The 24,734-nt window shown below is 38.0% G+C and overlaps 1 protein-coding gene and 1 long non-coding RNA gene across 2 annotated transcripts in view; one reads left to right on the top strand and one right to left on the bottom strand.

The window, feature by feature from the left end:
• The window catches only part of LOC105382164 (tyrosine-protein phosphatase Lar), a 337,896-nt gene that overhangs the window by 266,342 nt on the left and 46,820 nt on the right, over positions 1–24,734 (top strand). Inside the window, exon 9 of the mRNA XM_048631524.1 lies at positions 14,373–14,570. Coding sequence (XP_048487481.1) covers positions 14,373–14,570 — 198 coding nt within the window. The remainder of the gene's footprint in view (positions 1–14,372; positions 14,571–24,734) is intronic.
• On the bottom strand, positions 3,155–3,731 carry LOC125490962. The gene is made up of 2 exons (XR_007268008.1): positions 3,630–3,731; positions 3,155–3,409 (listed from the first exon to the last, which is right to left on the bottom strand). It is a non-coding gene; the product is annotated as an uncharacterized LOC125490962 (long non-coding RNA).

The following is a 24,734-nucleotide window of genomic DNA, read 5'->3' as shown; positions in this document are numbered from 1 at the left end:
TCTTCTGTTAGTTCTATTTTTGTGTTTCGCTAAACAGGAACATTTTCGCCGTAGTTTTTGCACTTGTATCTAGTTAATTTATACTTTTTATTGCATACGTATTGCTACTCTTTTGACATAAGTACTTTCATATTTTTGTGATCTTAGTGCTTGTAAAAAACAACTATTCCCTAAATAATTTCGCCCACATTTCTCCTCTTTGTACGGATAATGAACTAAAAAACCTCGCTCAATTTATGTAATGACCAAAAAACCGCCAAAATTCGTCTCAAACCCACACCGCCCACGTATTCGTCATAAGTAAAAAAAAAAAAACTTAGTCGTCAGCGGTGTGAATCTTGATGGCCAAAGGACGTGGTAGTCTGTGAACAAATTGTAAAGCTTTAAGATTATTCTGAGGATTCAGGTTATAGTCACAGAATAGCGAGTGTCGCCATTGTGTCCAAATGACCCCGCGTTATCTGTATTATACCGCGTTCTGATTGTGAGGCAAGTGCTGGTTTCTGAGTAGATATTTTTCACAGTATTGTTTGCCTTACGGATAAGCATAACAACATTACTCTAATAATGATTCCCAGGACATCTGCCCATTAGCAAACAAAACGTTTTTAATTGTTTTCAAAGCCCGTTGTATTGCATTTATATGAAAGAAACATCGGCAATTATTATCAAGCTCGCTGATCTAGCAGGAATAATATCATCTGGAAAATCTAGTCATTTATATACTTGAACAAGAAAATCCAGAACCTCCTAAAACAAAGGCAGTGGCACAGGACAGTGGACAGGCAAGTACACTAGCCCGTGTAAACGAGGCACGGGGTGGGCGGATGTCAAATGCTCTCAGATTCGACCGCGGCTGCCGCGATGTCCCGGGGATTCCCCGAAAGCCTCGAAAGCCTCCGTGTAGCCCCTGATGTATTGGGGCTAACGTGTAAATGTACGATCTTCACCTGAGAGAAGTCTGTGGGACTCTGGTGGATTTTGGGATCAAGTTTTTTTAACGACTCCTTTTTTTTACTAGGTAAAAAGTATTATATGATTTTGGTTAAACGTAATTTCTACCAGACAACCTTAGAGTAGGACAACCTTTGATTTTAGTATTTCACAATTTACATATACATAGTTCCTCTTCTCGTACCAATTTGAATTATTTTAGGGTGGGTTGCATCAACATCCCGGTTATCGTAATAGTTAAGGTTAAACTTAGCAATGACAGAGTCGTTACAGTTAATATTTTACTGTAACGTGTTGCACCATCAAATCGTCGGTCATTGTTAATGTTATTAGGGTTGCTATTCGTTTGAGACATAATTATCCCCAAAGTTATTGTGGGAAACCTTTTTATGTAAGGCAATACCAAATCTAGCTGTCGGACTGAAGCCGTCACCATGGAAGTAATAATACAACAGGAATGCGCACTCACCAAAATGCTGCAAACAAAAATAGACCTAACGAATTCATCTTAAGATTTAGATTTGAAGTGAAAGAGGCCGCGAGCCGATAGAGAGGGTTACCACAGAGCCCTTTCTCTCTTTCTAACAATTGCCAGGATTTAGTTGTGTAAACTTTAGTAGATTTTGTAAGAAGAGAGCTATGCAAAAAAAATATTAAATTAACTCATAGACTACTGTATATCATATCATTTTCAAAAACAAATTTAGAATAAATCATTATAAACATGTAATTTTAATCAAATATTTGGTATTTGTTTGAATAATAATTTCATAAAAAATATTGGTAGTTTTTCTAAATACTTTACGACAAGACCGAAGTTGTCAAGATGACGGATGACATTTTATACTGTTGTGAGAGACGTTATGGTTAGGGTGACCATTCATTCGTACTTTTGAATCACTTTCCATTAATTAGGACCTGTTTCATTCAACTTTTTGTTTTATTTTATACCTTAGTATTATTAGGTATTATTGTGGCTGTTATCTTATAAGGCTGGTAAAGAGTTATGAGCTGCTGATTTAGGTACATAGTTGCGTTAAATGTTAACCTGTTTTGACACTTTCTTGTCAACACTACAGCCAACTTAATTTTATTTACGTAAAATTATATTTTCCCAAATTTCAGCTTTCCTTCCAATGAAGAAACATAGCAAAGGTGGTTCCAAGTAATTCACACAAATTTTCATCATTTTAAACCCGATGATAAATCCCGATTCATCGCAAATGTTTATTATCGTTACAGTCGAACTATAAAGTCCATCTTAGTAGAATTTGGTAAAAAGACAGATTGTTGTTGCTAGTTCAAACCTTGTGAATATCTAATTGATATGGAAAAAAACATATCAATATTACATTGCAGTTTGCGCTGCAACAACACATCTATACAAATTTTACCTTCACCCCATTTGTTTACTCAATTGTCATATCACCAAAATACATTCGTACCTACATTGCAATCGAATTATTCGAATAATAGGTGACTTTGGGACCATCGACACCTATTCGCGACATGATAGATTAGAAGTGATGTCTCATGAATTACCTAAAATTATGGTCACCAAAAATAGAAAGAGATGGAGGGCTCCGTGCTGACTATCTCTGTCGGCTCGTTTTTTTGGTGCAGTGCGCATTCCTGTTGTATTATTACTTCCATGGCCGTCACAGAGTACATTGTAGCCGTCATTCTCTGTCAAAGCACTCAAAGTCAACATGTCATAGGAACTAAGTCTGTTGTTCCTCCAAATATTGACCAAAAGATTATCATCAATAAAACCCGCGACAAAGTAGACTCTAATAAGCCTTTATTAAGAGCGGTGGTAGCTCAGTCGGGTAAGCGCCCGCTTCTCACGCCAGAAATGCGGGTCCGATCCCGGCGAAGACATGTACCAATGAGTTCTTTTAACATAAGTACAATGTATACCATCGCTCTTACGGTGAGGAAAACATCGTGAGGAAACCTGCATATCTAGATTTAGCACATCTAGATATGTGAACCCACCAACCCGCAGTGTACCAGCGTGGTGAAGAAATGGTCCAAGCTTTGGAAGGCAGTTTAGACCTTGGGGATATGCACAAAGGTTCCATTCGAGAGAGCCAGGTGCAGGTACTTACACCCCCAGAGAATAGAATAGAATAGAAGCCTTTATTATTAATTATCTTATTAATTAATTCTTAACAAGTTGAAATAAAAACTAACGATGTAATCTATTAAAATAATTATTTATTGACGTCCTTCGATTATGCTCATCATTCCTGTTAACTGCATAGACAGGTTCCTCTTCATCAGATGATGAATCATCATAAAAAACCTAGCTGGTGGTACAGCACAGGGTCTCTATTTTGTTTACATAATATATTATGCAGCTATGCCGTAGCCACAATAATGGGCTGCACTCTTCTTAGTTCTGTCCTTATTTTCATTGATATATTTCTGTATTTGAGTGATTGCAAAATTTCTGAAAACAAGGTTATTCAATTAAAGAGTTACGTAGGTTACTTTGATATTAGATTGCTGCGCTGGACCGGCAACCGGCAGGTAGCCGGTAATGGCTGGATAAGGAAGGCCGAGGGCACAGTGTTGTTTCGCTCCTTGGAAGAGCCCATGGCTAGAAGTGGACGCTTATTTGGTGGTGAAGATGATCATTACACCTACAACATAATAATAGGTGCACTTACTTCGTCGTTGGAGGCAGTAAGAAAGGTTCTAGTTTTAAAGCCAACACACGAGCCACATTTTTGAGACCTGGAACCTGCGAATCTATCAGTACTCTGAAAGTATACCTTTCTCTTCATATTTCGTAAGTTCCGTACTTACTCCACCTCAATCTCAATTTCTGAGGAACTTGTTTCAAGCACTATTTCACGTAGAAGCGACATGATAAGAATTATTGAATATTAATATTTGTACGTAATACTGTTACTTTGAGGTTATACAACGGGTTTGACAGCTACCTGACTTTAACTTTAACAGTAACCGGCCAACATGGGGTGGTTATGGTTATCGTTATAGTTATGACGTCATTTTAACCATAGTTGAATGGTGCAACCAATTTTTCGCCTAACCGATGCTTTGACAGACGATGTGACGTTTGTAATAGTTAAAGTTAAATGGTGCAACGCACCCTAAGGGTGGGTTGCATCAACATCCCGGTTATCGTAATAGTTAAGGTTAAACTTAGCAATGACAGAGTCGTTACAGTTAACATTTTACTGCAACGCGTTGCACCATCACTTCGTTCGTCATTGTTAATGTTATTAGGGTTGCTAATCGTTTGAAACATAATTATCCCCAAAGTTATTGTGGGAAACGTTTTTATGTAGGGCAATACCAAATCTAGCTGTCGGACTGAAGCCGTCACAGAGTACATTGTAGCCGTCATTCTCTGTCAAAGCACTCAAAGTCAACATGTCATAGGACCTAAGTCTGTTATTCCTCCAAATATTGACCAAAAGATTATGATCAATAAAACCCGCGACAAAGTAGACTCAGGTTTATTATTAATTAATTCTTAACAAGTTGAAACGAGCAGGTAAACGCAGCGTGGGACGCCCTCCTGCCCGCTGGACTGATGACCTTAGGCGGGTGGCGGGTAGTGGTTGGATGAGGAAGGCCGAGGACCGAGTGTTGTGGCGCTCCTTGGGAGAGGCCTATGTCCAGCAGTGGATGATTATTGGCTGATGATGATGATGATGATGAAGTTGAAATTAAACAAAATTAAAACTAACGATGTAATCTATTAAAATATTTTATTTTTATTAACATTCCTGTTAACTGCATAGACAGGTTCCTCTTCATCAGATGATGAATCATCATAAAAAAAACCTAGCTGGTGGTACAGGATCTCTCATTTTGTTACATAATATATGTATTATGCAGCTATGGCGTAGCCACTATAATGGGCTGCATTCTTCTTAGTTCTGTCCTTATTTTCATTGATAAATTGCTGTATTTGAGTGATTGCAAAATTTCTGAAAAAAAAACAAGGTTATTCAATTAAAGAGTTACGTAGGTTACTTTGATATTAGATTGCTGCGTTGGACCGGCAGCCGGCCGGTAGCTGGTAGTGGCTGGATAAGGAAAGCCGAGGGCACAGTGTTGTTTCGCTCCTTGGGAAAGCCCATGGCTAGAAATGGACGCTTATTTGGTGGTGAAGATGATCATTACACCTACAACACAATAATAGGTGCATTGGTATTTACTTCGTCGTTGGAGGCAGTAAGAAAGATTCTAGTTTTAAAGCCAACACACGAGCCACATTTTTGAGACCTGGAACCTATCTAAGAACGAGTTCTCATCCCAAGTTGTGAATCTATCAGTTCTCTGAAAGTACACCTTTCTCTTAATATTTCGTAAGTTCCGTACTTACTCCACCTCAATCTCAATTTCTGAGGAACTTGTTTCAAGCTCTATTTCACGTAGAAGCGACATGATAAGAATTATTTATTAATATTTGTACGTAATACTGTTACTTTGAGGTTATACAATGCGTTTGACAGCTACCTGACTTTAACAATAGCAGTAACCGGCCAACATTGGGTGGTTATGGTTATCGTTAAAGTTATGACGTCATTTTAACCATAGTTGAATGGTGCAACCAATTTTTCGCTTAACCGATGCTTTGACAGACGATGTGACGTTTGTAATAGTTAAAGTTAAATGGTGCAACGCACCCTAAATATCCACGAATATCGAATGGTCAAACATAACACAGAGTAAGCCACTGCCTTTGCTATGCAATAATGTCTCTTTCCGCCTTAGTGATAGGGATACTGTTTGCAGTGCAACGTGAGATCCAATTTCTTAGCTTGGCCTTTAGTATCGGGTACAGGTCCATTGTCTATACGGTATAACGTTATCTAAACTTTCATCTTATATATTTGAAACAAAAAACTTGAAAACCCTAAAGAAAAACTCAAATTATTCCACTATAATGATTCCCAAACCACGGGTGTGGAAAAAAAACAATGCATTCGAATCCATCTACTTTGCAGTCACAGAAACTTATAACCACTCTCGTGAGCCTAGGGGTCAATACTGTTGATGTGAACAATGTATCTGCAATGCAACCCCCGCGTCTGTCGAGCGACCGCCGCGCGACCGCCGCCGCTACGCTCTAACTTGAATCAGTGCAACTTTGCCAATCGGCGGTCTTTGCTTGTGTGTACTGGCAATGTATTCTGGCTGAAATAGTCGCACAGCTAGTTTACAGAATAAACATAACTAGGTAATATTTTGAAAAAAACTGTTGTCTTATTTTTGTAGCAAAATACACTAGCAATAAAAAAGTTCCAGTGAATATGGAATAAAAATGGCAGGTGGATCTTCATTGCTCAATCATAAAGTTTATTTCGAGATCCATCAATAAAACTGACCTAAAAACGTTTCATCCCGACCTAAACTTCCCATCTCCCTTAATTCCAAATATCGCGACAGTCGCACGGTAATGGCTCGCTTCCAGAATATTCCCGAACTAAAGGTGAGTGCCGACATTCGGTCAGTTGTTGACCGACTCTTGTTTGACCGACGTGCCGTGCGGAGTACGCCGACAGACACCGTGTGTCGGTCTTTTCAGTTAAACACACATGCGAGGAACTTTGGCACGGGGCTTCTGAAAATAGACCCCAAGTTACATAGGAAGGCAGATGTTGTTTTTCATTCTACATGTGAGGCGTATAGTAGAGATATCATTATGATATATTTGAGCTTATACAGACTGAAAATTCACTTATCTCTACTATACTTGTCGTAATAGTCATGTGAAAAGAATCACTAATAAAATTATACGCCGAGCACATTATTCATTCGATTTGAATTAGGAACAAATCTAGTTACGTCTTCATAAAGAGTCAATAACCGTTGTTGCCAGCCAGGATCACGGCGTCCGGTTACCCGCGCCACCCGACACGAGAAACGCCTGTCGAGATTAAATCCTCCTTTCGCTCAGAATATTTAAGCTGGCAATACCTTTGCTCCTATTTAAAAGGGTTCATTGGGATGGGAAAACAAATTGATGAAATTCGAGTTTTATTGAGCTGCACTTAAACAATAAAACGCCTTCCCAGAAACGGGTCTTCGATACGAAACAACAACCGACACGTGTATTTTATACATAAATATCTCGAGTATCTAATATACAGGGTGTATTTTATAGGCCCAAAGGTGAACATTAATTTGATATTGGGGAAAAAAACGCTACTCATACAGGTAAACAGAATTTTAATGGCGATGTACTGAAATTTCAACCTGTGTAATTAATATAATTACTTTCACATTTACCCATCAACTTCCATCATAAAAGAATCAATTATCAAAAAATCTAACGAAAACCAATATCAACACAAGAAAAATAGATTAACTGAACGCAATTAACGTTCAAGCAAATTAAACACTAATTTACTTTATATTAAGGGTGAATACTTGATTTGATTGAATCAGAAAATTGGAAACCTTTCTTCGGCAGTAATAAAAGGGTATTGTTATCAATACAACTCATCAGGTCTCAGGGTCTAAAAGGCTTTACAAAATTTTAATTAAAGACGGCCGTTCACAGAGCCGCAATTTAACCTGGCTGCACAGATCCAACCTTTGCCGCCACTGCTGCGAATTGCTACAAGAAAAAATATGACGTTGATTTTGGCGGGACGTTTGACAATATGAAAACTTCTCTCGTGGTGAAATATTCTCGTGTAAGCCAGCAGACTAAATGAAAAGGTAATAAAATGAATGGTTATATACGTATCTTATATATTTATATGTAGGTAGGTATTCACTTCTAAACTATAGTTTTTACCGAGAAACTAAAGTTACATGGTCGCAGTTCTAAAAAGGGTCACAAGTAATGAATATGTAATTAGCGACGGGGGTAAGTGCTTCATGGAACTCGGTTTATGGCCTCTTTAGAAAATACTTTTTTCTTATTTATTGAGTCGCCCCGAGTGTGCAGTAAAACATAAGTAAATTTTTAAACAAGCCTCGGGTTTTACGTCGGTGAGCAATTTCATCTGGTTAACTAATTCGGACGCTGCCTACGTATTGGAAGTAAGAACCTATAAAATTGGCACGCACAATATGCCGGGTACTACGAAGAATACGTAGGATACATAGGAGTAAAAACTAGTTATACTTAATCTGAAATATAATAGGAAAGCCTCAAGTATCAACAACCCTCAGGGACAAAAGCCAGAGACAGAACCAAATATATTATTATGAGATGTATCAATCCTGATAAATGTCGATTAGTTGAAGCCTATATATGTATAGTTTTTAGCATATTATATTATTATAGTTTGACCGGATTGATGGCCACTTTTCCAGCACAGGGTCATCACAAGATACATAATATACATATTTTACAAATACACCTGACTTCGATGTTTCATTATCAATCTGTGGATGTAGTTACATTTTACAGAATGTAATAGTATTTTGATAGAGATAATAATAATAATAATAATTCCGGGGTCCTGTTAACACGCAGGGAACTTGGCAGAACTTGATTCGACATCAAAGCGCGGGTATCAAACACTGGCAGACTAGATAACTTCATTCTGAACCCATTAGCCGAAGGAACCTTGATCCATCGGGCTTCAACCCTACGGGGCTTTTGCAAAAGTATTTAGGAGGCTGTTATTAGGGCTTTCTAGCGTCATCAATAGATTTTTTTTTATGTAAAAGTGTTTTTCGAAAAGTAGAAGGACAATCTGTTTTTCAAAGGTAATTTCAATTTTTAGAACCTACCCCCGAATACCACAATGCCCACAGAACCAGTCTAGAAGTTAATTTTAAAACCCTTAGAAACGACTATTACCTATGTAGGTACCCACTAGTAAAAATTTTGTCAACTTCTTGATTCAAGTTATTAATCCAAAAATAGACTTACATGCTACTTAAAAACCAACTGAAGCATTCATTCACTAGCAAAGCCAACCATTGCTCAAGTTCTGTTAGACATGAGGTTTTGAGGAGTGAAACTGAATGATGGTTTACCTTATTGGGTCCAATGTTAACGTCAGACGGGTCCAGCACCACTCCCAGCCCACGTCGCCTTGGAACGGGCGGATTATTCAATTTGGCTCATCCTTACCCGAAAAGGATCTGGGTGGCCATTACCAATAGATTTTTCCTCAAATACGAACATGAGAATAAGATAAAGACAATCTTACATAATACGTATACCTATTTATGTACAGCCAACAGGAAATGTCAAGATCTGTCCCCAGCGCAAACACAGTGCAAGACTCATAGTAAAAGATAGATGAACCAAATCATATTTTATCGATAGATATGAAAATATCTAAAAAAATATTTATCCATTTTCGTGGTAGATACCTAAGGAGAAACCCAACACCGAAATTAATTTCTAATCTGTACCAATTTTTCAGCAACGACACAATGTGCAATGACTAAGCTGTTAACACCCCTTTCTTCTTGAGTGTTAATAAAACCGTTAAACCAATCTGGCTAACCCTTTCAGAAATAGATTATTTTGTATTTTAACTTTCTAGTGCGGAGCTTTTCTTGGTGAGAAAGTGTAAAATAAACTAATAACAACTTTCCTTGCCAAAGAGAATACGGGTTCTAGAACCTTCTCATTTTTGCAACTTTAATAAATAACAGAACAATATTCTTTCACCGAGTCACTCGCCACAGTACACTGGACAACAGTGAAGAAGCTCAGATGAAGAATGTTATTCATTTCTTCTAACGAATTGTGAGACACAGATATACGAAAGAACTAATAACCTCTCGAAAGTTATTATGATGACGCGTATTATTTAGGTAGTCAGACATATTTCTATTGAGTTTCATCACTATCCTTAATAGCATTGTGTCGTTATTAATGAAAGTACATAAATCTTGTCTCTCAAAGTTTGTAGCTTTCTCGCGAGGAAATCTTCATTAAAAATATTACACCACAGAAGTTGTAGGCCGTAACGGTTCTGTGCCCGATAATAAATTAAAAGATTAGATGTTGCCGCAAGTGTTTATTTATTACAGGTAATATATTGCCACTTGACATTAAAAACACTTGAACTTTGATAATTTTAGAAGTAACTGGCTAAGTTTTAGTAATTAGCTACGAATTCAGAATTTCCTCAACCTGTTATTTGTAGTTTATTATATCTACAGTGTTACATGCAAGTTAAAAAAACTAAATTATTCTAGTCATTTACGAGTACCTACAAAATTTATATGGCTTCGCAAATTTTCTAAATTTCTTAAACGTTTTTTTTTTTCATTATGACGACCTAAGTACCCTAAGTAAGACCCTTTTTAACACTCTGTATATTTAGTGTCAGGTGATGAAGTATTAAGTATTCAGGTTCCTTAAGCACATAAATTCCGCAGCAAGCCCACCAAATAGTTGCCATTTTTTGTCCCTCGCCGCCCCCCCTCAGAGTAGACACAATATATTACAATTTGCGGGAAGTTGCAGAACTACCAGTAATTAATATCATGTTAGCGGCAAATTTATGACTGCATGCTGCAACTCAGAGCCATTCCACACTCTATCCCCCTACTTTTATGGTCAATTTTTGAACGAAAGCACTCCCGTTGCATTGACTGGACTCGGCAGCGAAAACGCTCCCCTTTTACGACTCTCGACGCTGTGCTTTTGATTTAAGGTTCAGTTTCGTAATACTGTTAGCGAGGAGCTGGAAAAATGCAAAGGTGAGATTTTTCAATTTCACACCAGAATGTGAAGTAGCGTGATTTCTTTAAAATTTCACCGGGCGCATGATAAATGAAATGTAATTCTCAGTCTCGTAGTCATAAGTAACATTTTCAAGTGCACCTCTGCTCGGGTACATTTTTCAGTTTGTAGGAATGTCTTGTCACTGGTGTACGTTGTTTATCTTGTTATTAAAATGGGACGGCGACGACTTGCGTATTAGAAAGTAAGATGGAGGCTTGCCGTGTCGTCTTTTGTTTACCTACTTGTCAACTGTATGGACATACATCCGGCTCGGAGGACCATGAAAAGGCTCGGTAGCCTTATGATAGGATTGCTGGTAGTAGAAGCAATGTTTATTTGTATAAGAAGAAATAAAAGAAATCTTAATACCGAGATAGAGATTCCGGCATAGTGACATCTATATTGATACCTATTTGACAACTGAACATAGGGCGTTATGATATACTGGAGAATTGAATGAAAAGCTACTGTCTAATATGTTGTTGAGCACTGTTTAAAAGTTTAAATGCACTAGTTTACGTTTATACTAGTTTTATTGCCAGCGAGTGTATTTAAAAAAATGCATAACTATTACAAGATAAAGAAATTCTATACGTTAGTATAGTTGCACTACCACTATCGCTTTTTCTTACAGATTATTTTCGTATTCCTTTATTTTACATAGTAACTAAAGCATGAATCTTACAGTGCTGGCAACTTGGCGATTTTATCGCCCGAACCTTATTATCCCGGATGGTTTTCGATACGGTTTCCGGGGAGTTAAATTTTACAACAATGTCCCGGGCTTCGGGACTTCTTAATACAAAACTCCTTGCACACTTTATGTGTTGACGGAAACGGAAGTTGACTAATAAATTATACATTTAACGACCGCCACTCAGTGTTTGTAATTAGCAAGCTGATTTATTTCCAGGTTTGCTTCGGGCTATTTGTTCTGTAATTGTTCGTTTATTCATAACTACTTGAAACAATTTATTGTAAGGGGTTTTCTGATCGCATCTATGCTGCTTCTTACGTACATAAGTAGGTAATTTAATATTGATATGGCGCGGCACGGCAGTGTCTTTTTTGTCTGTATCGATTACTCATTTATTAACAAATGGAATGCCTACTACGCAATATTGCGTAGGTATGAACCAGTGATACAAGGTACCATTGGCACTCAATTTACCATTGGGTTTATCTATATTTCACCTGTGGCTCGATTCAAATAGATTTTTATGAAATTTGGATAAGTATATCCACTTGTCTATTTTGTTGACAACATTTGCTTCCTGTTACAAGTTCCACAAAACTGTCATCAGTTTATCAGACAGATGCCATCACTTCTACCTCTATTATTAGCAGACTTTACCTTGGCGGGTGGCATACGCACCCTAACGATATATTTTTTCTTTCCACAATGGGACTAACTTTATCATCTAACAACTTTATATCGCAAGTTGTAGAACAATGCTGGCCGCGTCCGCACTCATTTACTACTTACTCCACACTTAAGCAGCGATGTATATTGTTATCGAGTAAAATATAGATCGGCGAAAGATAATAAGATTGAGTGTAGTTGGTATCTTTCTTTCGAGAACTTTCCCAATCGAGTTTAGCCATTTTGTCTGTTGTTCTCATGGAGGCACAGATTGATTTATTAGATTATTAAGTTTTTGGCCGACTGTACTTGTTCCTGCTTGGGTGGAGAGGATATTATGAAAAGTCTGTAAAGAACTTTGTAAAATATTTGTAAGTACATGAATGTTAATAATGGATGTATAAGGCGAGTTATATTAAAATAAAAGCACGATAGGGGTAAAAGGATTTATCCGAACACAAATAAAAACGAAAATTCTGATAAATATACGTAAATGTCTCTCTAATCTTTCCTGATTTTGATGACCTACTCTTCTATTTGTCCATAAACAGACGGCTAGATATATTGCATACTACGGTTATACTAGATAGGACCGCATGCAAATTCTGATAAATATACGTAAATGTCTCTCTAATCTTTCCTGATTTTGATGACCTACTCTTCTATTTGTCCATAAACAGACGGCTAGATATATTGCATACTACGGTTATACTAGATAGGACCGCATGCAAATTCTGATAAATATACGTAAATGTCTCTCTAATCTTTCCTGATTTTGATGACCTACTCTTCTATTTGTCCATAAACAGACGGCTAGATATATTGCATACTACGGTTATACTAGATAGGACCGCATGCAAAAAAATCTGGCATCGCTGCCTTGATTTATTTTACGTTTTAATTCTAAACAGATAAGTACCTGAAATTCACGAAAAATACCGTAACCATTACGTAATATTTTGTCTCCGTCAACCTCAAACTCCAACCGTCAACCGAAAAGAAGCATTCACAGAAAGATCACATAACACGACACACCCCACCCTTAAATCTTGTCGTAACAAGCAACAGACCGACTGTCGCTCCAGTGATATACAGTTTCGATTCAAACACCAAGGTTTTCCTTACAAATGCCTCTATTATGTCAGCACCAGTACAATAGGGCTGACCTTTTCTAACGACTCGTATTACTGGGCCCTCGCATTGTTAGAATATGACCCTTAACACTAATACTGCACGGTGGCTGTGAATAATGGGTTTTTAATATTGACGTGTATGTTTTGGCGATGGCCGTGGCGTGAGAGTCGAAGATTAAGTCACCTTTAGTTGATAATTCATTGTGTATTTTAGTCAGACGCTTGGGTTTGTTAAGGTATATAAATTAAAAGTATGGTTAGCCAATGTGCGACACATTGGCTAGCCATATTAAACAAGTTCCAGTTTATGAAAAAAACATAACAAACTAGGCTTGATTACAATGTAGCTGCATATTATAATCCAGTCAAATTAATTCACTCTTGAGGTTCTGATAGAAAGAGCTGCACTCGTCTCGTCAACAAACACAGCAGGCACTCGACCCGAGGAGTACAAGCACCTCACTAGGTGGCGCTGTACAATAAATACACACCCAATTAGGCGACAAAAACACCCAATTACGAGCGACACCCGCCATCAGCCGGTCGTGACGTCACCGCGTCACCAACAATGTACCAAATGTACTTCCCATTTCATCCCTCACTTCCCTCTAAAGACCTCCCGATTTCTTTAATGTAAAACCTAACGTCCCTGTTAAATAAGCGCGCGAAAGTTGAAATCTTCACGAAATAATGTCAGTCTTGTAACTTAATCAAATTTTCGTTCAGTTTGAGCGAAGGACGGGGGAAATTTCATTTAGGTAGCAAATTAACATTTCGCGATATACATTTTACGGTCTTTTAAGATTTCGCTTGGGTGTTTTCATTTTATTCTTGTTAGGCTTTTGAAGTTTTACTTTGGGATAAGTTTGCGTTACATGCTTTGTAACTACGCTTCTGTTTAAAACGCTGGAGTTGTAATTGTACTTACTACATTTGTAATGTGTTTCCGCGAGTATTATTTTCGCTGACAATTTACGAATTTATCAGATTCATTTGTCTATTGCCCAGCTGATGTCCTCAGCCAGACCTTAACAGTGCCATAGTAAACTGGTTTTGTGGGTTATCTGATAATGTATAATAAATGTAATTGTAATCATGTTGAACATTTGCCTTATCCGTAACATACCTAATATTTTTTACTCAAATATTACGTCCGTTACTACTGACGCGCGACGTCTTCTAACCTCATGTGTCAACAAATTCTAACCTATACCCATTGTTACAGCGGACAAAGTCCCCCCCGGGTTCCCGAACATCGCGCCACCAGCCACCACGACACTGGTGGTAGAAGTGGGCCACACGGCCACGCTGCCCTGCGCTGCCAGTGGCTCCCCCACGCCAAAGATCAAGTGGCTGTACAACTCGCTGCCGCTAGATGTCGCTAGCAACCCGCGGTACGCGCTGCTCAATGACAAGATGCACGGTAAGTTTTAGGGAGTAAGGTGTTGTTTTGAGTGGTGTTGGGATTTTGGTTAAGGTTTTTTTTGGGATATGAAGCGTGAGGTTGCTAATCTTCAGTGAGTAATAGCAATACATAAATGGACAGTGGCCTACACAGACATCTGATCCCCTTAGAGTGACATTGCCACTGAGAGGGGTTTCAAGTTTCTTTGCAGCCCACTGGAGATTGGACGATACAGTAAATACAATTAATCGCTATGAAATTATATTTAAAACCCAAATATTATTAAAATACTAGTGATAAAAACATAAAATTTCAATTAAAAATAACAGACAAGCGTGTTAAAAACCTCGTTTATAGAAGCTTATTTTCCAAACTCCTCCATTTCGTGTAACTTACAGCTGCTGCCTCACTAATCTACACAATATCGCATCTAAACCCGTCGATACGGCTCACCCCACGCGTGGCCTCTGGGAGGCAGCAGGGCTTAAGCGCCACCTACTGGCCACATCCAAACCGGATTATCCGCGGATGAACCACACACTGCGGGCTTAAAAGAATTCACGATGCAGCTTCTGCTAATCGAGCGTATACTGCCAATGGCGGTTTAGAAAAACGTTGCACGTTCTGTTGATTGCGCGTTTACTGTGAAGAAAATGTGGAACTGATTAATGTGGCTATAGTTGTGGGATAGTTGTGCAGATGTAGGAATGTTTGGTAAACTATGACGGTAATTAAACTATGATGTTAACAATAGCAACATTTAGTTTAAAATAAATACTGAACCGGCAGGTTAGGTAAATTCGCCCTTGGAATATGAACGCATACTTTTATTTTGTATTTAAAATTCAGTAAGTATAGTTAAACCGGTAGTAACGGTACCTAATAAAATAAATAACTTTGTTATGTGCAACAAAAAACATTGCTATGTGCTACGCATTGCGGCGTAGCAACTTCGTAGCACTTTCGTAGCACACCTGCTACGAAATGTAGCAAATTCGTAGTGAATATTGGTTGCTTTAGATTAGAAAAACAACAATACCTGATACTGTCATGGAACGCCATGAAAAGAGCAGAATTAACAACCAGTAGTGGATCAGATCACTAAGCCTGCTTTAGTGGCAAAAACAAGGGCCCTATTATTCCACGAGTATGTATAGGCCGGATTAAGTGGATAGATGGAAAAGGCCAACAATGGTGCTAATACCTCGGCTTAATTACCTTGGTTTGTACACATTCTTGTACATTTCAGTGTTTGGTTACAAAAACGTACATTGCCCACATTATTTGTCTTTGGTTTTATTCACGGAACAAAAAGTTACAGTTAATTCACACTATCATTACATATTACGTCCATTTCTGATATTACTGATCTTTCATAAAATGCAGTTCTCGGCATTCCTCATGTAGCCACTACTGATTCATTTGTCATCTTTTCCAATTACTTGTCTAAAGTAGTGTTAAATATAATAATGAAGTAATTTAAAGACATCAGCAGCAGACTAATAGATGTTTCGAGGGACCCTAGGTCTGGCTCTTACCTCGCACAAAGGCTAAGCATCGCCATACAGCGGGGTAACGCGGCCAGCGTCTTGGGTACCTTACCCGACAGCGGCAGCGATCTGGCCAGCATCTTCTTTTTAGTTTAATTTTAATTTTATATTAGTTAGTTTTAGTTAGGCTAATAATTATAATTCAATGAAGAAGTACTAAGTATGTAACCAGTATAAGTACTATGTTACAATTAATACTTTCCGTTTGTAGATAAAAATGTATACAATGAAGTAATAATATTCATTATGTTTAACCGAAACCTTTACTCAGGTAATATTTACGGCGTTGATTAATATACAATTATTTCAGCCACGATACCAAAGACAGAGTTAAAACGTTACTAAGTAGCGGAAAAACCGTTAAAGCCTACGGCAACTTTGTTTAAGATGTAAATAATTTCAATTTTAATACAATTATGCACTCCGTAATAGGTGCAAAGTAATTCAAATTTGGTGAAAGCTCGTCTACATTTAATCTTATTACCTTCCTTGGAATAAATATTTAAAGAGATGTACCTATACAGTGTTGAAATTTGTTAGTGATAGTGGAAAAGGAAGGTTATTACACAGCGCGGAACGTATACTAAAAATATTTTTTACAATAAAGAATTAAATAAATAAAAAATAATTTTCTCTTAATAATACCGCAGCGGGTAGATATTTGTGGTACCTTTATTTACGTGTGCATTTACTCAAATTATATAATATATTTTAAATCACCAGTAATCCTGTCGTATTAAATTTAAATTATTCAGGATAATTTCCGCGTCACTGGCGGGCTCGGCGGCCTCCCACGCTTACTTATTGTGGTAATCATTCAGCAATCTCAATCCATAATTTGCATTCAAAATTTGAAATACAAAATTTATTGTTTGTATAATGGATATGATAGACGTTCGACGATACGACGCTTCGTGAAATCGAACAGAGGTATTTTTAGAACAATTAAGTATTACTATTCACGCTGTCGCCATTTATTTGTCTTCTTTTTAACATTGTTGTACCGCAAGGTAGGTAAAGGCATAGTGACACCTAGCGTAGGTCTTTCATAGCTAAAACAATGTGAGAAGTATATGACTGTATGTTCTCGGTTTCTGAACATATCAATGTAAAAAATGAAAAATAAGTATCATAGTCGAAGCTATCTACAAACGTTAACAAAAAAGTTTTATTAATAACTTAAAATTAACTTCAAAATGGATAAACCCATAGTAAAACTAGGCTGTAGAAATAATAAAAGTCCAGTGTTAGCCTTCCACGAACTGCCAAAGTCAACAGGCCGGTAGAACGATCTCGCATAATTTTTGCCTAATTTTCGCCCCCGCTCTCTAGTTCTGTACATAACAAATTGTTGGTAAACATAAATAAACATACCTAGGTACAAAGTAGAAACTGTAGCAACCAGAGTTAAATATTTACACACATCGAGACCGCATGTTTCTACACTTCGTGCTTGTCTAATTTGTGCTTTGATATTTTAAATTGGCAAAGGAAATTCGGTTTTAGAAGAAACATCAAACACGCCGCTTCCTTTGGTCTTAGGCATTTAGGAACGCTGGTTATTTTTCTGAGATCTAACGTTATGGTTACACTTAGTCTAACTATTCTATATAATAATAAACATGTTATGGTATTTGGTTAGGTTAATAGATATTGGTTGAATAAAACGTTCCCAGTCAATAATGTATCACTTTCGTTAGTAATCGTTCAGTGATGCACTAAAGGATCTTCTCAGAATGATTTATCAAGTATACCTTATATACTTATGGGGCACCCTGGGCTATCACAAGAAGAAAACTTATTTGAGTGGCTGTCACGAGAAAAAACCTTATTATGGCTGAAGCGATCGTTAAAAATGTTACTTCTTATAAAGTTCAAAATATCTTGAAAGTAAAACTAACTAAAATCACAGTAACAGGCCCGGTAACCAAGCCTGTAACGAGCTTACATGAATGTACATGTTAATTAGAGAAGTTCAAGGTTCTCAGATGGTTGAAGGCAAACTTTAACATGTAAAAGTCTTAGATTATAAAGAAAGTAATATAAGATAGTTAGTGGATCGGTCGAAATTTTAGAAAAAGGGCTTAGTTAACAAGTATTTTATACAATTAATAAGGGTCCTAATCTTAAATCGAATTGTAAATGGATATAAATGGTAGTTTTGTATTTGCGCAACAATCACCTAACCTATCATTAACGCCGTAAAAAAACTAAACGATAACTTGCAAAAGAAGCACTTAGCAGCCACATCGTCGTACCACATTCAAAATTTTGGAACGCTCCGCCACATGTCCTGTCCCTCACTCCCAAAGGGCAAAGATTCACCGCCACGATTACGACTACCGCCGAGATTACGATTCATTTACATACGAATGTTGGCCCTTCCAACTTTGAATGGGCAGGCAGCTGTTGTTTCGGCAAAAAGCTGGGTTTAATTTGAACAATAACAGCAGGGGGCGTGGCGGGCTGGATTAACTGCGCCGGCGTCCAGCATTTACTCTCCTGCCTGTGACAAGCCTTCCACTGTTTTTCCCCGGCTGTGCGACAGACAGTGTTATGTTTTTGGCTAAGACTTGATGGTCGCCGGCCCGCCTTACCTAGGAACTCCGAATGGGTCTTGATTATAAATGGTTCTGAGCAGGAAAGTTTGACGACAGACTAACAGTTAAGCATCAGCCGTATACCGAAACTTTCTGACATTGAAATGTCGTGAGTTAAGGAGTTTGAAAGCGTAAGCAACAGTTTAAGTTTGTGGTTCATATAAGCAGAAATCAATCAACAATGTTATAAAAACATACCTAATTATACCTACTACGTGATTCAACAATGGCCACAAATAAATCCTCACAATTCGAAACACAAAGTTCTTACTGTTAAAACAACCGCAATCCTCACCTCACCTTGACTGGGTTGCTTTGATTTCAGATGAAAATATTGTGTTTTCAAAAACAGCGAACGTGAAATCTGGCGACAAAAGAGTGTTCAGTGGTTTGACAAAATATTCCCAAATTCTGTTGGCGGCGTGTGTTCCTTCTACCGCATTGAACTGCGATGGCGGCGCCCCGGACAAAGGCGACAAGCGGGGAAATACTAGAAATCCTGCATTTTATAACAATTTTTATGGGTTTATTCAGTTCAGATGTTCACGGAAAATCGTTTGGCTCTATCATGGCATGACTATTAACAAGGAACATAATCATATCTGCTTCACTGTGAAGTACTGTAGGTTAGCCCTTATTTAAGTATCGATACTTTTTTATGGAACTAGGTAGGTACCTACCTATGGAAGTTATGTTTTCCGCATGCAATGTGGCGGGAACTGTCATGAAACTATTGATAGAAGAAAATAGCTACAGGTTAGAATGGGCATTCTCTGTTAATTTAGTATTAATTTTAATTGTGTCTGGATACGTAACTGGCCGACAAATTGGTGTCCATCAAAATGTGTTCATTGTTATTGCTCATTACTGTTAATGAGCGAACTGTCATTACCCTCGCAATATTGGTTTTGTGGAAACAATATAAATAATTTTCCTCTGTAAAATATTGTCCAATAAATAATAAATGGTAGAAGAGTTTTATTCAAAACAATACTTGGCACCTGCGTGGGTAGAAAATGATGTGCCTTATTTTTTTTTTATCTACAAAGAGATAATAACTTATTTATAGCCCAAAATCGTATGTTGCTGGACATATGAGGCTTCTCCAAAGTAGCGCATTAAATAAAATTAAAACTACCGTTTACTTGGGGTCACCGCTGATTCGCATAGCTTGGTCACCTGGCCCGGACACACCAACAGCAAGAAGGACCTAAGTCCCACCGTGGGCCACAGCTCCCGAAGTTGCCAGTTTGTTGCAGCCCGACTTTATTGTTTAAACTTGTACGGACAGACAGTTTCGCGGCCCGCCATTTTAATAATAATTCTGAATACGTTAAATGTTATTTGCATACTTTATATAGGAGCCGGGTGAATTTACTTGAGGAAGTTTCGCGTCTGTGTAACGTTAGTGCTGCTTAGTAAAATGCAGTTCTTATGTTTTACGCGCGGAGCAAAGATTCAAGTTCCAGGAAGTTCTGACTCCTTCTTCTGAGGATTTCGTTGTGTAGTATCGCGAACTATTTTGTGGCGTCCTACTTGGTGGTCTATGGATGCCTCGTAAGTGGTTGCAGCACTGTGAATAATCGACCCCATTTTTCATTTAGTTGCGAAGGCAAACCAGCCAACTTACTTCAAGATAGAACGGTCTTAGTGGTCTTACCCTGTATTTTTTCTTTTTTTATTGTTCTCGCAATGATGAGCTGTAAGATATTAAAGGCATCAGCATAATTAAGTTAACGGCTACACACCTACCATCTTCCGATAATTTACGAGGCTAACCCTTCGTATATTCTGTCTTTAATTCCGAAATCTTCTTCTTATCATGCCGGTTACAAAGTCAAGAGATATAATACGGCTTTGGCACCGTAGTCTTACCGTGGTGAATGGATTGCCTTATCAGAGTAGCGTCAGTCGCTGACTGTCCAGGGTACGCTAGAGTATATTATAACTGACTGACTCAAAAACCTGCCTAACTACCTCTGCGAAATAGTATTAAGTAAACCATTGTAAAGGTACCCACGATACAAGCTTGCTTAGTGTGGGGCCACTATAATTAATTTCAGTTATAAACATAAAAATTTGTAAAATTGCAAGGGCAAGGTGTATTTTTTATAATTATGTTTTTGTGTTATATGGATAATAAATAATTTTGAATTTTGTATTTGACTCATGAAGACTCCTGCCATGATTTTTTTCTTCTTTGGAAAAACCTTTATTATATATTTTAAAACAGTGCGTGCTATCTTTTAATTATTTTGATGAGGTATAACGTTAAACTTACTCATGACTGCTACAAAACTTAACAGACAAATCCCACGGGAAACCTCATTAAGGCTGCGCTGAGCAATAGCTAGTAAAGTATAAACAACACGGTTCAGCAATAACGTTGCCGCAACGGTATATCACGCAGCGGGGGCGAGCAAACATCCGCTAAGACAGGATTAAACCCAGCACTATGAGCCCGTGACCAGCGCGTCTTGGCCTCCGGTATAGCACTGTTAGACTGCCGTTATAGCACCCCAGGCAGTCTTCTGTTGCAACCATCTGATTGGCCTGATAATTTAGTATATTGGCTCTGAAAGCGGTATGGTAGTAATCATTCGCAACAGATGTTTACTTTCGGTACCATGGCTGAAAATTAATGTTATCAACTTAATAAAACATTTACTACAAGATTCCGGCTTTATTCACTTTGCCAAGCTTATCGAGAGAAAAGTACAAATAGGGGAGCAGACAACCGAATTATCACCATTAAAAACACGTTATTTTCCCCCCATTTTTATCCCGTAAGCCTAAACACCCGACACGGCCAACAAACATGTAATCCGTCCCTCCCTCTCGCCCTCAGAATAAAGACTCGCAGAGGCCAGGCTACACTGGTGACGTAATAAGACGCGATCCTGCGATCCTGTCTGACGTTTATGAATCGGGCTTATTTTTCTTTTAATTACGCCATCTCTGGGCGGGAAAAAAGTTCATTTCGCTGCGACTCTTGAATAATTGACACGGGCGCTGTCGGCAAGTTGATGCTGATGTTGGAATAGGTACCTAAATTAATGTTTTGTTCGTGAAATACAGTAAGATTAACCATATTGTTGTAATTTTTAGTTCAAGTTTTGTGAGATGATAATAGTGTCGATGAAAGTCACAGAAAAGATTCGCTTTATGCAATGATAACCACAATAAAAGCAAAATCAAGTAGAGCATCCAACGTTTTTTTAGCCATGGTGTAGTACAAACTCTACATCTATTCCTTACAGTCCAAAAGGTCAATAACAGGGCCATGGTAAATGATTGACAAGATAATCCGTCGCCGCTTACTACAACTTGCGGGAGGGTCACTCTCTAAGCGCTGAAGTTTTGTTTTTCCTAAGCTTCGGAGCGCTGCGCTAACCACGGCTCTATCTCGTTGCATTAAGCGTACCGATTATGTGACAATTCTTGTTCGCCCGTTCGTCCGTAGAGAGTGACCCCCAGGTTCGTGCTTAGTAAGCATTTTGAGTTGCTCTTTTTGGTCAATGCTAGTTCAGAAGTCGGAGTTAGTTTCCGGACGCGCTATGGGTCGCTATCACGATACCTTGTGAAGGGATCTCACGGCCTTTGACTGTTCAGGCAGGTTTTAGAACAAAAAAGAATATATGCAGACGAATTGAGAACCTCTTTTTTTTCTAAGTCGGTTAAAAGGAGGGGTTCGACAGGCAGATATTTTATTTTAAAGAAAGAATTTAAATATGTTGTCTGATATATATAATTATATAGGTTCATTATAAAATCTGAATCTGATATTAATTGGCTCTGGCAGCTGGTCTTATAACGAAATAATTTAAGTCTTTGTATAACAGAAAATGGTGGGAGCACTCCTATGAACTAAAGAATGCCTGTAGTAGAAGACCCCGCTCTTCCCAAACCATTTTGTATACAATAGTTTACACAGTTGCCAATAATAGCATATAAAAGATCACAAGATTAACGATAATACATGACTACATTACAATATAATATTGATTGTTAGGTAAACAGTACTAAAGGGACAACAATGAAAGTCTCTTCGCTCCAGTTTGACTGACCCTTTACGGGAGATCTGATAAACGAAACCTTTTAAGACCATTCGACATTTCATGATGAAATAAACTGAGAGTCTGATCTTTTATTGTATTTATTTATGTCTAAATTTAATCCTTTCTACCCACATACAGACTATTTCCGATACAGAGATCAAATAGAGATAATTGGAACTTCGATACTTAAAATAACTATCTATATACAGCTTGCTTAAGAGTTACGCAGTATGTAACTTTTCTTGTGTTATTTTTAACCCTCGACGGAAATAGATGAGGTTATAAATTTAAAGTGTCTGTGTATCTGTCTGTGGTAGCGTAGGTCCCTAACGGCTAAAAGTGTTCATAGCCATGTTTCATGAAAATCTGTTCAGCAGTACAAAAGTTATGCGAATTTTAGTGTTGAATGTCCGGGATTTTTTACTTTAGGTTAGGTTATTACACAAACTTATTTATATGTACCGTGTGTATAGGGTTTTTTCAACTTTTTTTTTTGCGGGGTAGGCAGAGGTGCATTGCTGCACCCACTTTTCGCCAGTGTTGTTATGTTAGTCCCCATGTAATAGGGGGCGGGCCTATAGCCATTTTACGGGCACATCCAAGACCCGAGAACAAATATCTGTGTTTAAACAAATATCTGCCCCAGCCGGGAATCGAACTCGGGACCTTCGGCTCAGTAGTCAGGGTCACTATCCACTACGCCATTCGGTCGTCAACTTTATTTTCGGATACATAATACAATCTGCATGGAAAACTGCAGCGCAATCCGCCCTGTGGACTCACCTCTTATTCACATAAATGGTATTATTTTAATGCATAGGTAAATAAGAAAAGCGAACGTATTTTCTAAACAAAATATACGAAACATTTGCCGGCTTTACACAGCCAGGCAAATGAAACAATACACTCCGTAGGTACCTAAATAGAGTGCCTCAACGCTAACTTAGGTAAAATATGTGAGATTATTTTTTTCTGTTACTGGTAGCCGTAAATTAATGAAGAAGAATAACACATACCCAGAAGCAGTCAGCGTCAGAATTAAAAATAATAATTGTTTCCCTAATAAACATTTTTGGTGTCGGCACTGTTGCAAGGATAGCGTTGGACGACTCTAGCCGATGTGAACTCCTAATTCAATTTAACTATGTCCCCGGAGAGAATTCAGCACAACTTATGAGATCCCGTTTCTTTATCCTTTATTTTCTTAGCATTTGCTTAGAAATGTCCAGCTTATTCCTTAGTCTCGCGATAAAAAGACTAAACGAAAGCATTTGAATCCCTTTCTTCTTATTTCTTGCAGATGGGTCCCGAATGACGCCATTTTTTATCAATGTTGTGCTCTTGACTTGGCCTTTAGTCTTATTTTGATGAAATACTACTGAATATCGTTTACGGGATGATAAAAAAGGTATAGTAGTCTGAAAGGGGGTGACTCAGGAGGTCAGAAAGTTTTAAAAACGACTTGAAAAGTCAGTCGTTTAAAGACAGATATATAAATTATACTGGGGTAATGTTTATATGTATCTATCTACGAATCTGTGTAGATACATCACCTATCCGACACCCATGTCACAAGCTCTGCCTAGTTTGGGGTCGGATGGCCGTATGTGAGATGTCCCCACATATTATCATAGTTAATACGTCACTAGTGGAGGCTCCTTCCATGCTCCACACGACATGTTGCTCACGGGTATTGTTTTGAAATCGGACAGCATGGATTTCCCTGGTAGAGTAGGTACAGTCAGCAAAAAACAATTTAGCCACGCCACCAGCGGAAACACTTTAATTTCATGATCCACTGACGGATGATACGTGAAATGAAAAATACTTACCCCATTATTCATAGAAAAGTTATAAGACGTTCTATTGAACTGCTTTAAATACGTCTTTCACAGAGAAAGATCAAACAGTTCAATAGCTAAAACGTCCTATAACTTTTCTAGGAAGGGTACTCGTACAATTGTTTTTTTGCAT

This window comes from Plutella xylostella, chromosome 29, assembly GCF_932276165.1.
Source record: "Plutella xylostella chromosome 29, ilPluXylo3.1, whole genome shotgun sequence".
Lineage (NCBI taxonomy): Eukaryota > Metazoa > Arthropoda > Insecta > Lepidoptera > Plutellidae > Plutella > Plutella xylostella.
This window is presented reverse-complemented; position numbering and strand designations above follow the sequence as displayed.